General features: G+C 42.9%; 1 protein-coding gene across 1 annotated transcript in view; it reads left to right on the top strand.

Moving 5' to 3' along the window:
• Positions 1–12687, top strand: part of LOC119229766 (contactin-4) — a 68867-nt gene extending 56180 nt beyond the window's left edge. The window contains exons 16-23 of the mRNA XM_037490456.2: positions 1142–1291; positions 1773–1843; positions 1969–2203; positions 2305–2420; positions 6737–6917; positions 8175–8287; positions 8918–9086; positions 9746–12687. Of these exons, the coding sequence (XP_037346353.2) occupies positions 1142–1291; positions 1773–1843; positions 1969–2203; positions 2305–2420; positions 6737–6917; positions 8175–8287; positions 8918–9086; positions 9746–9834 (1124 nt within the window). The 3' untranslated portion in view covers positions 9835–12687. The remainder of the gene's footprint in view (positions 1–1141; positions 1292–1772; positions 1844–1968; positions 2204–2304; positions 2421–6736; positions 6918–8174; positions 8288–8917; positions 9087–9745) is intronic.
• The last annotated feature ends 797 nt before the right edge of the window (positions 12688–13484 follow it).

Here is a 13484-nt window from a genome sequence, read left to right as displayed (position 1 = left end):
ACATGGTTTAAATGCTTGCAAGCCGTTGGACAGTTTTTTGATGGACTTTTTCATCATTCTTAAAGTCAGACAGAAAAACAGAATGTAAATATGCGGCGTGTTAAAACTACCTGATACCTAACTTTTTTCAATCCAGAGTTTAGAGGTTCAACTTATTGAACAAATACATACTTTTTCCATATAATACCTTTTCCTCAAGTGATGTAATGTTACAGGGGGAGAACAAAGTTACAGAAACATAATGTGCATTCATTTCATAGCTTCCTTTGAGGCTCTTATTGGTTAAATAAAATGGTGAAAATATTTAGAGACATCAGCCTGCTTTGGATTTTGTACTCCAATCTACTCCAGACAAATCAGACTATTTGTTAGAACCAATCTTTAAATTGTCAACAAACAAGTGTTCACCCATTCGCAGCGTTTCCAAGTGGTACTGCTTGACGGGGGGGCGACTAACTACCCACCACACAGCACTACGATTAAAGCAGAATGGCGTTTTGTTGCTTACTGATCCAACTGAAAGCTGCTTTTAATGTGACTCCCTGGAGCTTTCCATCCAAAGTTGTTGTTGTTTAGCCGTCATCGGGGTGGACAGGACTTTTCTCCAAACTTTACGGACAAAACATGAATAAAAAAATATAAATCACTGGGAAGTGGCTCGATAGTTTTGTGCTTATCCCAGGAGGTCGTAAGCGGCGGCACAGTGAGCTCAGGCAACCGCTGGGAACCCACATGGTGTCATTACTCCACAGCCATCAACATTTGCTTTTTTCCCCCCTATAACGATTTCTTTATCCATCAGTGACCTCAACAGCGCTTTATTTAAAGTTAGAGTTTTAAAACGTAGCAAGTGGAGGATGTTTATTGTCAGTCAATTCAAGCGTCCTCCTCTGGCAGCGTATTAATTCTGTTTGTTCATTGAACGTGTGGAATCGCATGATGACATGGCTGTGTAATACCAACAATAGTTTGAGTAGGTCTACGGCATCAGAAATTGTATTAAAACAAAAGCCACAGTTTTGTTTTGACGTTCTTGACTGATGAAATGTTTTCTTTTCTTCATATTTGTCTGAGAATTTCTTTTTAAATGTGCCTTAAAAAAGAAAGAACCACATCTCAATTCTAAATTCTTTAATCCTAGTTCCTGATTCTGTGCCTGGACAGATGATTCATGCAACAGTGACAGATTTGAACCCCTGGGTGGATTACGAATTCAGGGTGGTGGCAATCAACGGCGTTGGCGTGGGAGAGCCAGGCACGCCATCAAAACAGATTCAAACCCGAGCAGCAGGTATCCTCTCAGTTTGTTGTGTCTTCATAAGAAATGAATCAGAATGTGATTTAAGTGTTTCCCAAAGCACTCCGCGTGACTTCTCCCAATCTGCCCATCGCTTTTCGTGCCAACGCTTTGATTACTAATTTGCATGTGAAGGACGTGGAAGTGAATTAGACTTTTTAAAAGATTCAAGCATCCGCGTTAGAACTGAGCTGCACGATCAAATAACAGTTGCATGAAGTGACCCACTGGCGGTGATGTGTCTATTTTAGGCTGGTTAGTAGTTCCCTCCCGCTGTTTGGATCACAAGGGGACAAGTCCCCCCCCCCTCGTGGAGCCTCACACGTCGGCGCCCGGCTAATGACGTCGGTGTAAGGGAGGCGGGGGGGCAATGTCAACACAAGAACTGCTCCGTCGGCTGTGTGATTGACCGGTTTAAAAAAAATGAGCAGCTGCACGGAGGGACTGACACGAGGTCTCTTTGTGCCCCCTGTAGCTCCCAAGGTGGCGCCGGTCGGTGTGAGCGGCGGCGGAGGAGTTCGGGGGGAACTCGTCATCACGTGGGAGGTAAGAGGACCCTTCTGTGAAGGACTTCTCCAGGCCCGGGCAAAGGGAGCGCGGCTTTGTTGTCAATGAAAGGCCCGAGCTCCTCTGATTGGCTGCCCGGACTCTGCCGTGTGTCCCCGTCTCAGCCCGTCGCAGAGGAGCAGCAGAGCGGGGAGGGCTTTGGCTACGTCGTGGCTTTCCGTCCACCTGCCAGCGGCACCTGGATCCAGACGGTCCTGGCCTCGCCGGACGCGTCGCGATATGTTTACAGGAACGAGAGCATCGCACCCCTGTCCCAGTTTGAGGTGAAAGTGGGAGTTTACAACAGCATGGGAGAGGGTCCGTTCAGCCACGCCGTCACAGTGTTCTCTGCAGAGGAAGGTGTGTGCGTGTGTGTGTGTGTGTGTGTCCGTTCACGCTATGAACAAGTATAAAGTTGATTGTGTCGCTAACATGCATAATTCATTGGGTCTCCTACTCAGAACCCTCTGAGGCGCCTTCGAGAGTTTGGGCCCGCGCTCTGTCAGCCTCTGTGATCCAGGTGGACTGGGAACCAATCCCCAGCGGCTCGGGCAGCGGGAAGATCCTTGCGTACGAGGTATGAAGAAGAGTGGTTTTAGGAGCAGACGTTAATCCCCGATTGCAGGACAATACGTTCATTTGAGACTCACACATTGAGACTTTTAAATACATGCATCCGTTGGAGCGGGACATTTTATGGCTGCTGCTCTTACTCCACGAGACCTCAATACAAAGGCTGTCTGGGAGCCTCTACTCACAATAATAAATAAATATAATAGTGCGAACATCATACAACACTATCCTGCACAACAAACACTGTCCTGGGATTTGTCTGTGGAGAGATAGAAATAGCAGTCTCTTCTAAAGCCCAGGTATTTGTTATGGTGGGATAATCCCAGGTGCCTTGACCTCTGCTGAGAGGCTTTGAGGTCACGTTGTTATAAGACGGGCGTTTGATGCACAATAGCAGCTTGTTTGGGAGCGAGATGGAGTCGTTTTTGGGGGTTATTTTCATGCTGAAAAAGTCCCCAGTTTAAAATACCCATCCATCCTTCACAACAGGAATCTGGTTTTACCTCCTTTTCATGTTACCTAACATGTCTTATACCATTATTTGTATAATTCTATCCAGCTCGCTTCTGGATTTATATTATTAATGAAGAAATTAATCCCCGTAGGGAAGTTATTCTCTGCATTCACCCCATCCCAGACACTGGGAGCAGTGCGCTGCAGTAATGGCGGCACGGGGCACCTAGCAGCCGGGATTCAAACTGCCAACCCAGCAGTTACTGCCCAAACCGTTTCTACCTCATGCGCCACGGTCGCCACAAAAGCTTCCAAATTGTAGAATTTAAAGCTTCCATGTCTCACACTTCATATTGAGAAACTCTCTATTCCTAACAAGCTGTCAGGGCTTCTGTTAGGTCGTGATGTCACCATCTCACCGCCGCCGCCAGAAGTGAATATTAATTTAAATTCTTGAATGACAAACTTTTTTTAAACAAGTCCGCTGGGTTTTTGTGACATATTATAATGTATCCAATTTCAACTTTAAATTACCTCTCAGATCATGATTCAGTGGATTATTTAAATTACAGAAGCGGGGTGCGAAGCCCCAGAGTTTACTGTACAAGGCGGCTACAATTAGTTATGTTTAGCAACGCTTTATAATTAAAGTCACAGAGCATTTGCAGTCATTTTCAAATAATATATTCCGTAACCCACTTCCGCTCTTTGCGGATTGATGAATCCGTTTCTGTGATTAAACATATTCCACAGAAATAGTTAAGGACATGCGTCATTAATGGCATTGTTTTTTTGGATGTTGAGTGACAAAATTGGCTCATTCGGTTGCAACTAATCTGAGGTGGTAATTTAGAAAAATATGTCAAAGTGTGCAGTAAATGATTTGCCTTTTTATCACTAACTTAAACAGGCTTTTGTAAATCATATATATTGTAACAGCAAAATGAAAGGTTGGATTTGAGCCTTTTTCACTTTGTCTTTTCTTAAGGGATGCTGTTATTTTTCAGTAAATCTTCACAAAACTAGACTGCAGTGACTCTAATGTCATCCACACAATGTTCAAACTGTTACCTGTTGTTGGTGAAGTGTATTCCATGAAAGGCACATTGAAGGTACTCCTTCCCTGAGGAACCAAGCGTGGTGGCCTCTCTCCGGATCCCGGTCACGTCAGCACCGCCGGCTGTTTCAGCGCCGATGCCGTTGTTTCCACTGCTGGCTCAGCCAATGGCATGCTGGCATTTCTAGAAATTTCTAGAAACGCTGTGAATCATAGAGAACATGTAAAATTGCTGGAATACATGCTTTTGTTTCTGCAGTCCTGCGGGTGAAGGAGTGAGCTCGCTCTGTAGTTGCTCCTGAATGCCCCAGTTTAGGATGACCACAGCCTCATTAGAGATGGGAGGGAGAGCATAACTCATTCATCATGTCCCGTACATACGCCATGCTGGAAAACAATGCTCATGTCTCATCACAGGCCCTTAGCTTCGGGAACCCAGAAGTAGCAGCCGGCAGCACTCGCATGCCTCCGCCTGTCTGTCACCACAGGGTTGATAAGCCAAAAATGGGCTCTCCATGAGTGATGGCCAACTAACCCAGGTTAGCCATTGGTAGCTGGCCCCGTTAGGAAAGTGTTATTGTTGACTGTTGAATAGAACAGAGGACTGTCTTTCTAAAAAAAATGGAAGAAAGAGCATAAACTAAACTGGTATATACACAACTGTCTGCTGTAACGACCAAACCAGACAGGCTGCGTAATGACTGCCGTCCTAACCAGAAGCTCTTGGTCCGGATCCACGGTGCTTTGAGGGATACAGTTTCTTGCTACCAGCTACACAAGCAGCTGCCATGGAGCTAACGGTGTTAATATGGAGATGACTTTCTTGCCTGAATTCCCTTTTCATAAGGAAATATTCATTAGGATTCCCAACAGAAGGATTCCCGAATCATAGGTGATACAAAATCAAAGAGCAGGTCCTTCCTGAAGTGCGTTTTTTGAATTGTCATGAGGAGGAATGGCCGGAGGACCAACAGCAGCAACAGAAAGCCTTGGAACAACAAATAAAACAACACCAAGATTTGAGATCGATCTATCAGGTGGCTCTACTTCGTCTGTGGTGGCAAGTTTTAAATAAAAGCTACATTATGGGCATTCCAGCTCTTGAGGACAAAAGTGTGCAGTTTTGCATACGGAAGAATGTTGTGTGTAAGTGTTGCTCCAAAATGAGTTTGAGCGTTAAATCAACATACTGGGACCAAAGAAAACTTTCAAGCATAAAGAAAACACCCTCAAAGTCTTTGCCACTGCTAAAAAATCATGCTAATTACAAAACTTGAAAAGCTATTCATGGAGTGTGAATATTTTAAGGAGGCTTTCAACTATAGCTCAGAGGTTTTGTTTGATTGCACTCAGAGCTGGGGATGTGAATGACATACCACATTTGGCGTGATGCTGTGATTTATAGGCCTTACGGGAAGGAAAATAGCAGGAACACTGAGACCTAAATACAAGTCCAAGAACAGACTGAGAAAGTGAACACACGTCAGCATAAAAAGTATCTGTATAAGGGATTGACCTGTAGGCAGGGCCCTCCCCACTTGCCCTATCCAATCAGATCTGTCGCAGCATGCGGACGGCACACTATATAAACTCAAGTCAGACAGCTTGTAAAACCTTCAAAAATTTGAAGAAGATCTGTTGAAGATGCCAGAACCAGAGGAATCTGTGAGCTTGTTCCTAGATGTGTTTGGACCTCTCTCCCCCATTGGTCAGTTGTGATGGTCCCATCACAACTGTTTATCTAATTCGGGCGCGTCAGATACGATGCCTAAAGGCAGTGTTGTTTTTCTGATCATTTAGTAGAGCAGGTACAACTCATACTACATACTCAGACGGATTGCCTCCAAAGGCCTTTGGGTCTACGTCCGTTTGTAAGGACTCTTGGTTATCAAGCATGAACTGAAAAGGTCTGACTCATTGGCACGTGGCCTTCCTCCTGGAGGTGTGTGCTATTAGAATCCTGCCTGTAAGCCAATCAACCGTTTCAGTTCAATGCAAACATTTCAGCTGTCTCTATAAAAGCTCAATGTAAATGACTATGTTGATACGATGCACTTTTCTACCACTATCTCCACGAGATTATGTTGCAGCAAGACCGCCTAAGCCTCCTCAGACCCCCCTCATTGATCGCACCGTGCGTGTGCATGTGCTCAGGTGTGCAGCAGATGCAATGTTAAAAAATGTTTCGATGTTTTCCCAAGCGCTGGTAAAATTGCTATAATTAAACTGCCGGTGTTGGAAATGAAAGCCATCCTAGATGCATCTGTTATCGGCTACTGCAGGCACTGTCGCTAATCTGCCTTCCCACCAGCGAGGTCCCTGAAAACCTGTGTGCAGCCAATTGAATAAGTAGCTCCTCTCAAAACCATCTGTTTGACACGTTCCTGTCTGCTGTTCCCCGTCTCGTGTTCAGGGTCATAAATGATCCCACTATGAATGCAGAATCTGATGAGCTACTTATCCTGGCACTTCTCCCTCCCAGTGCTGCATATTGCTGATTGTCAGATACAGAATCACTTTTTGAAAAGTGTGGGTTAGAATGCTCGAGGACTGACAGCAGTTTGGAGCTCTGCTTTTTATCTCCTTGGAATTACATCCTTAGCATGATTCAAGAATAAAAACCGGATGACCCTTTTGATTTAATCAATGCTCCTCTTTACGAGCACAATGTGAAACGCTTAGTGGAGAATTGGCAAAATAAATGAGGGTTAGGGCTGAGCTCATTTGTACTGGTTTGTGGATGGGGGATGCAGCAAGATGCCAAACAATATGGCCGAGCGTCCGTGGTGACCCTTGTGTCTTTGGTCCAGGTTCTCTTTTGGGAGGAAGGGTCTGAACAGAGCGAGGCGGAGAGCTTGAGGGTTGCGGACACCACGGCTCTGCTGTCTGGCCTGAAGGGCAGCACGGCATACGGGATCTCAGTCAGAGCCCAGAACAGCGCTGGACTTGGACCCTGCAGCCCTGCTTTCAACTACACAACCAAGAAACCACGTGAGTGCACACACAGGAGGCCCGTTCTGCAGAAACCACTGAGGTCAGGTCCATGGTCAAAATAAACTTGATTCTTCAGTTAAGTAGTTACATCATACATACTGTATGCTAATGTGCCGAGGAGCACCGACATGTTGGTAATCCACCAGTTTACCAAAGCAAATCCCTTCAATGGGAAAATCCACCTGCTAATAAACTGGGCTCATGTTTTTATGTTGTAGACTTAAAATCCCAAATCCCAAAATCTGATCAGGATTTACAAAAAGTCAAATGGTACATATATACAAATATATACAAAATGGTTTGAGAGGTACATTACATTGTTATGATTAGTATTTTTGATATCTGTAGTAATAGCCGGAGGAGGAGAAGAATGTTTATTTGTGTCTTCACACATATACATGAAGAAGTTCTCTAGTTCTCTCCAGTGGGATCCAAGACACATATAGTCTGAAATGCAGATTTGTTTGGATACCATCTGCTTCAACTCCAAGGAGTGTCATTTATGAAAATAAAAAGTAGCAAATGGCATACGGGCCCCTAAATAAAATCAGGCAAATATAATTGAGCAGCAGATTGTAAATCACTTTCCACTTGGACACGTGGCTCCGCATCTCACCCCACCCTCTCACCCCCACATCCACCCCGATGGTCAATGTTCTTGCTGATCAATGGTTCCTCGTGGGGAATCAGTGCAACAACCATCGAGCGGCATTTCGCTGGAAGGTCCCCGCAGTGAACATTTAGAACCTCGGACTGATTGCTTCACACTTGCAATGACTCACAGATGGAGATGGAGTGTAATGAGTGCGCCCGAGCTGGCGGTATTATTTACACACAATGCTAATTTACACAATCCATACGTGCTGCTGCTGAGGACGTGGCGGCTGAGGGGAGCGCAGGCCTCTAATGCTATTTGATGAGACATCGGATCTCTACAATAGTTTGTTTCCATACAGTCCGACCCTCTGCACTCTGGGAAATGTGCTGCTTTGATCACACTTTGACTTGCGGTCGACTCATAGTCACTCATAGCATTACGCGCTCTTTACGCCCCGTTTATTCGTAATGAATATTAATCACAGGTTTTGTCTATAAGACTTTGACATATGTGCCCTAAAGCAGACCCTCCTAGCTTGGCTACTTTATTCTAAATTGTGTAAATGATTCACAATAAAAAAAAGACTGACTGCTGAGTATACTGCTGGTGATGCCACAGTTGTTTTGCATTCATTTGTGAACGTCTTGTCCTCACAGCTCCGAGGCAGCCTCCGGGGAATATCGAGTGGAACCTGACCAACTCTAAGATCTTCCTGAATTGGGAACACGTCAAGGCAGCGGAAAATGAGTCTGAGGTGACAGGATACAAGGTGAGTGTGTCGGAGCAATCGCAAAAAACTCCAGGAGTGAAAAACAAATGGAGCCCCAGCAGCCGTCATCCCAATAAGCGGCTTCCTGATCGCAGAGGAACGAGAGACTGCGGCGCGCCGGTGCTGCATTATGGATGGGACCTGTGTGGCACTTTAAAATGACAAGACAAAAAGTAAAACGCCATCATGACCACGTCAGGATTTCACGCTCTTTCAACTGTGGCTCATGTTGGATCTACTCTGCATACTAGTGCGGAGAGCCCCTCGCTGTATTTGGAAACGCTGTCTACTAATAAAACAAAATGTATTCTCCAGAGACAAGCGGCCCTGCTCGTTTAATGAGGAGTCTTTTGTGAATCTCTGTTGTAAAGGAACAATCACCACAGACACAAACGGTTCCGTCACTTGGCATTCCTGTGAACGAAAAGTTCAAACATTTGTAAAAAAAAAAAGGTTGCAATACAGGATTAAGTGTGTAAAAAAGATGTCTGAGGATGAGCCCAAATCAATGCTATTTTAATCCCAACATTTGGTCTCCTTAAAGGAATTTGATTTGGACGTACTAATTGAATGTGTTGGATGAAGGGACACGCTCCTAAAGCTCACCATGGGAACCTCACTCTCCTCCAGGTGCTGTATCGGCCGAACTGGCCCGGCAGAACCACCTCACTGGAAACCAACAAGACCAGCGCGGAGCTGCGAATCCCCTCCGGCGAGGACTACCTCATTGAGATCAAAGCTCTGAGCGACGGGGGCGAAGGCACCAGCAGCGGTCCCATCCGCATACCAAAGATGTCCAGTAAGTTGGAAATGCTCCGCAGCATGGGAGCACGAAGTAATCCCATGTGACTGCTGCTGTTTATCAGCTTAAACAAGCGCACCATAAGACGCCACCGTGCACACGCACAGTGTTGTGCAACGTTCATCTTCACGCACACTTGGATTCCCAATGCGTTCATTCTCATGAAGACACAATGTGTCCAAAATGTACACATAGATATACTTGGATAATTCCGACCTCGTCCACAAGGTACCAAGTGGGCATTTGTGCATCTGTGAGCTCACCATGTGCAGCTTGGTTCATTCGGAATTCAATTTGAAACGTTACAATCTTAGGGGCTAGTTGTTGAATATCAGTTATTTATATAACATTTTAAATGGTATCTACTCCACAGGAAGTAGAAAAACAAATATACAGTCATTTTGGTCCAGAAAGTCTTTTTACAAACAACTCAAAGCAAGATGTCTATTAGATTTACGTTTAATGACCATTTATAAAGCACTTTACGCTAATCCTGAGATTTCTTTATTTTACAGCATTTCTATCAAGACATTTTACATTTTTTGCAAAGATGTTTTTCACATTAAAGTAACGTTTAATAAAAGTGAGATTGAAACTAATTTTGATGACACATTCTTTTAAAAATCTCAATATTTGTTCTTCTTTTTTCTTTCTAGGTCTTAACTCAGAAGGTTGTAGGTGTCCAGGTTCCACGAGGATTATCCCTTTTGTTATGTTTTTTTGTAGTTTTCTGTTCATTCTTTGAGCTTCTAAGGCTCTAATATCCCACCCTGGAAATGATTCTAGTGATGATTATCTTCTACATATCTGATCTCCGGAGGAAGAAGGTAACGATCCAGTTTCTAAACCAAACTGGACGATGGGAGCGCTCTGACAGGTTATCAAATGTCCATATCTATGTGGCTGGACAAAACCTTCTCCATCTGCCTATTTTCAGGACCACTGCAGTCCTCCAGGATGGACAAGTTTGATAAACATGGATAGATGAATTTCTTATCTGGTATGTTAAGATGAACCTAAGCGTCCCATCGGTACCACTTATTTCACTTTCTGCTTCTACCGGTTTTTCCTCAACCTCCAAGTCATTTGTCGGTTTGACCTCAATCAATATTACGGAAATAAAAGGTAAAAAAAAAAAAGGTAATAAAAGTTTAATTTTCTTTTTACTTGTGAAATCTGAGATTGAGTTCAAATTAAGTGACAAAGGTAAAGAAATAACTTCTTAGGTCTTAAGGCTAAGCATAGCTGAGCTAATTGTCTCCCATAGTTAGATGGGTGGTTTGGATTTTTTTGGAACTGAGGTGTACGTGGTACCTTTCTGTCAGAAAGTGACGTGTTACTTGAATAAAGTGATGAACTGCAGCCGTTATCTGAGCTCTTTTCAAAGCCACCAGGCTCAAGCGACTAAAACACAGATTTTACCCAACATGGGGTCTCCCACTGCATCGATTAGCTTGTCTTATTGTGGCACTGGTGAAACTGATCTAATCCTCTAAGAGACCAAAGTCACACAGTAACACAAACAAACTTACTGATCAATGCCGCGATAAACTTGCAACGTCTATGTGCTTGAGGGTAAAATTGTTCATTTTGTTGGATCTGGTGGCATAGAGCGCAAAGATAACGGCTTCAGCTCCCTCTCTGGAAGTGCGATCTAAGGGTGAGGTGTGAAGATACAGAAGAGCTATAGATTCTCTCATCTACCTCTCAACGATAAAACGATCGAGCATACGTCCCAAAATCACAAGGTCAATCAGGTGTATGAGTAACCAAGGCAAACGGAGCATGTTGGAAAGAAGGCCCACCACTGACTGACTGATTTCTGCAGGCGTGTGTTATCCGTGTAGAGCTCAGCTCTACACAGTCCACAGCTTACCGGCTCTAAAAAGCATCAACTAAGCACCAACTCAGCAGTACCACAAGTCAACGTGTTAATGACTCGCGTCGGGCTGTGTATTAGTTCACAATGCTCGTTCATTTAAGGTTGTTACTGTACAGATTTTTCAGATGAGTGTCTGTCTGACAGCTGCCTCTACAATCAAACTTTCATGTTTCCTTTTGCATGAGATGGTTGAGGTCACACGGTCACCAGCAGTTCCCGCTGAGTCCATAATAACAGACGTTCTTAATCAATACTTGTAATACTTGCCTGATTTCATCTGCAGAGTTAAGACAGGCGTGAATGTTTTGAGTGTTCATTTCATTAAAGGACACCCTGGCTAATTCCAAGCTGCTTTTTGAGCATGTCTCAAAAAAAACGCTTGGAGTTGCTGCTTAAATGGATCGAAAACCCAGATAAGATGAATTCTATCAAAGCTTCTTCGCCTTACAAAGTTTGTATTCTTTAGATCTGCTTTCAACCACTCCCATGTTGCTATTGTTCAGGCTTATCAGATATAGATTATATAGGATTTACCTGTGCTATTTTGTTTGTAAAATTGTGTTTTGTGTAACTTAGTGAAAAGAAAGGAAGTGAAAAGTGAAAACATTCATTTAATCCCAAAACCTAAAAGAGAAGTCTGTATAGAATTGTTCTCACGTTAAGATCCTCCATAAGCAACTGTGTTACTGCATTTAACTAGTTGCAACATGGACAGGCTATTTTTGGAAATCTATTCATTTCACAATGAGGCATCATAACATAACAGTGAATAATTTGGAGAGAATTGATGTGTGATGAAGAACATCATTTGCATTACAACATTATTCCGTGTTTTCCGAGATGCAGCATGACAATTAGTGTACAACACGCCACTGACTGATAACAGGAATAAGGGAGAAGGTTTATGTTTTAATGGCGACGTGTAAAGATGTGCTACTGTAATATTTTCGTGTTTGCTTCGAGCAGAATTGCCTTTTCACAACGTTGCAGTTGGTCTCATCCAAGGTGTCTCGGAGGCTTTGGACGTCTCTCTATGGGGACACACCAGGCACCGTCACCTTTCACCTCATGCTAATGTTAAACCAAGTGTGGGAGGGGAGGGTCAAAAGAACATTATATCCTGTGACGTCTGTAGCTTAAGTTACCAAAAACTATTTGTACCCTAACCCTCTTTTACTAATCCTAAACAAGTTGTTTTGTTGCCTTAACCATTTGACATCTTCACCCAAATGCTTCACTGGGGACATTTTCACAACATTAACCGGGATGAATTTGGGTCACTGATCGCATTTGACTGCAGCTGTTTCATTACAGTAACCAACCGAGCATCACAGCGTTTCAGTATGCAGACCACGGGTTCACCTTTGACCCGCTGGTGCCACCCTATGAGCGTGGCCTCTTGGACAGCGCCGACCCGGCGACGCCTTTTCATCACCCACATGTTTCATTGCTAAACTGTTTCACCGCATTACTCTCGTGTTGTAACCTTAACCGCGACCATCTCACAATGTAAATGCCTGCAATCAACTATATATGTTTATTGTTGCTGTCTGAGACTTGTATTTCTGTTTTTTTCCCACTTTTATTTCTGATTAATTTGCTTCTTTAACTGATCTTGCAGTATGTTACTTCAGTAATGTAATACCATTGTATTAGTGTAATAAGATATCTCTGTGAGATGGCAAGAAGACTCAATAAATCCTTCAAATTGAAACCCTTTAATCGGTGGATGTGCTTCAGCGTGAGTTATTCCCACACCTTACTTAGAGGTAGCAGACCGGTTCTTTGCGGGATCGGTCTCCGGAGATTTCTGCTGTACTACGGAGTGTGAAGTGGAGAATCACTGCAAATTGTGAGTAAGTACACAGGGATTCATATCCTGTGGGACTGAAACAGGTTGCACCAACAAAAGAAAGGTCTCAAGAAAGAGGAAGAGTTTTCCCTGAGCACCGAGGAATAAATAGCAACATATTAAAAAGAGGGAATTGAGTTTTTTTCACCATTCCCGAAGGAATTAAAATAAAACACACACAGCTTGACACCAAAGCGGCTCAGTACTGTGCAGAATGTAATGTCAATCATTAATTTAATCACTAAAACAGGAACATATTTAAAGGATATAAGGACATTATAAGACCCCCAACCGCACTCCACCCCTGTGCAATTAATTGCATTATAATATATAAACTCTACAAAAATCTGTGTTTTATTTATAAAAAAGGACATACCCCTTTACTAGAGTTACTTTTCACTTTTCTTTAAACTGTAAACATATATATATATATATATATATATATATATATATATATATATATATATATATATATATATATATATATATATAAGTACGTCTACTTCAATCATTAAAATATATATATATATATATATATATATATATATATATATATATATATATATATATATATATATATAAGTACGTCTACTTCAATCATTAAAATATATATATATATAAGTACTTCTACTTCAATCATTAAAATTGGGAACAGTACAAA

The sequence above is a fragment of the Pungitius pungitius genome, chromosome 8 (genome assembly GCF_949316345.1).
Source record: "Pungitius pungitius chromosome 8, fPunPun2.1, whole genome shotgun sequence".
In the NCBI taxonomy this organism is placed as follows: Eukaryota; Metazoa; Chordata; class Actinopteri; order Perciformes; family Gasterosteidae; genus Pungitius; species Pungitius pungitius.
The sequence above is the reverse complement of the archived record's forward strand: the minus strand, read 5'-3'. Positions and strand labels throughout refer to the sequence as shown.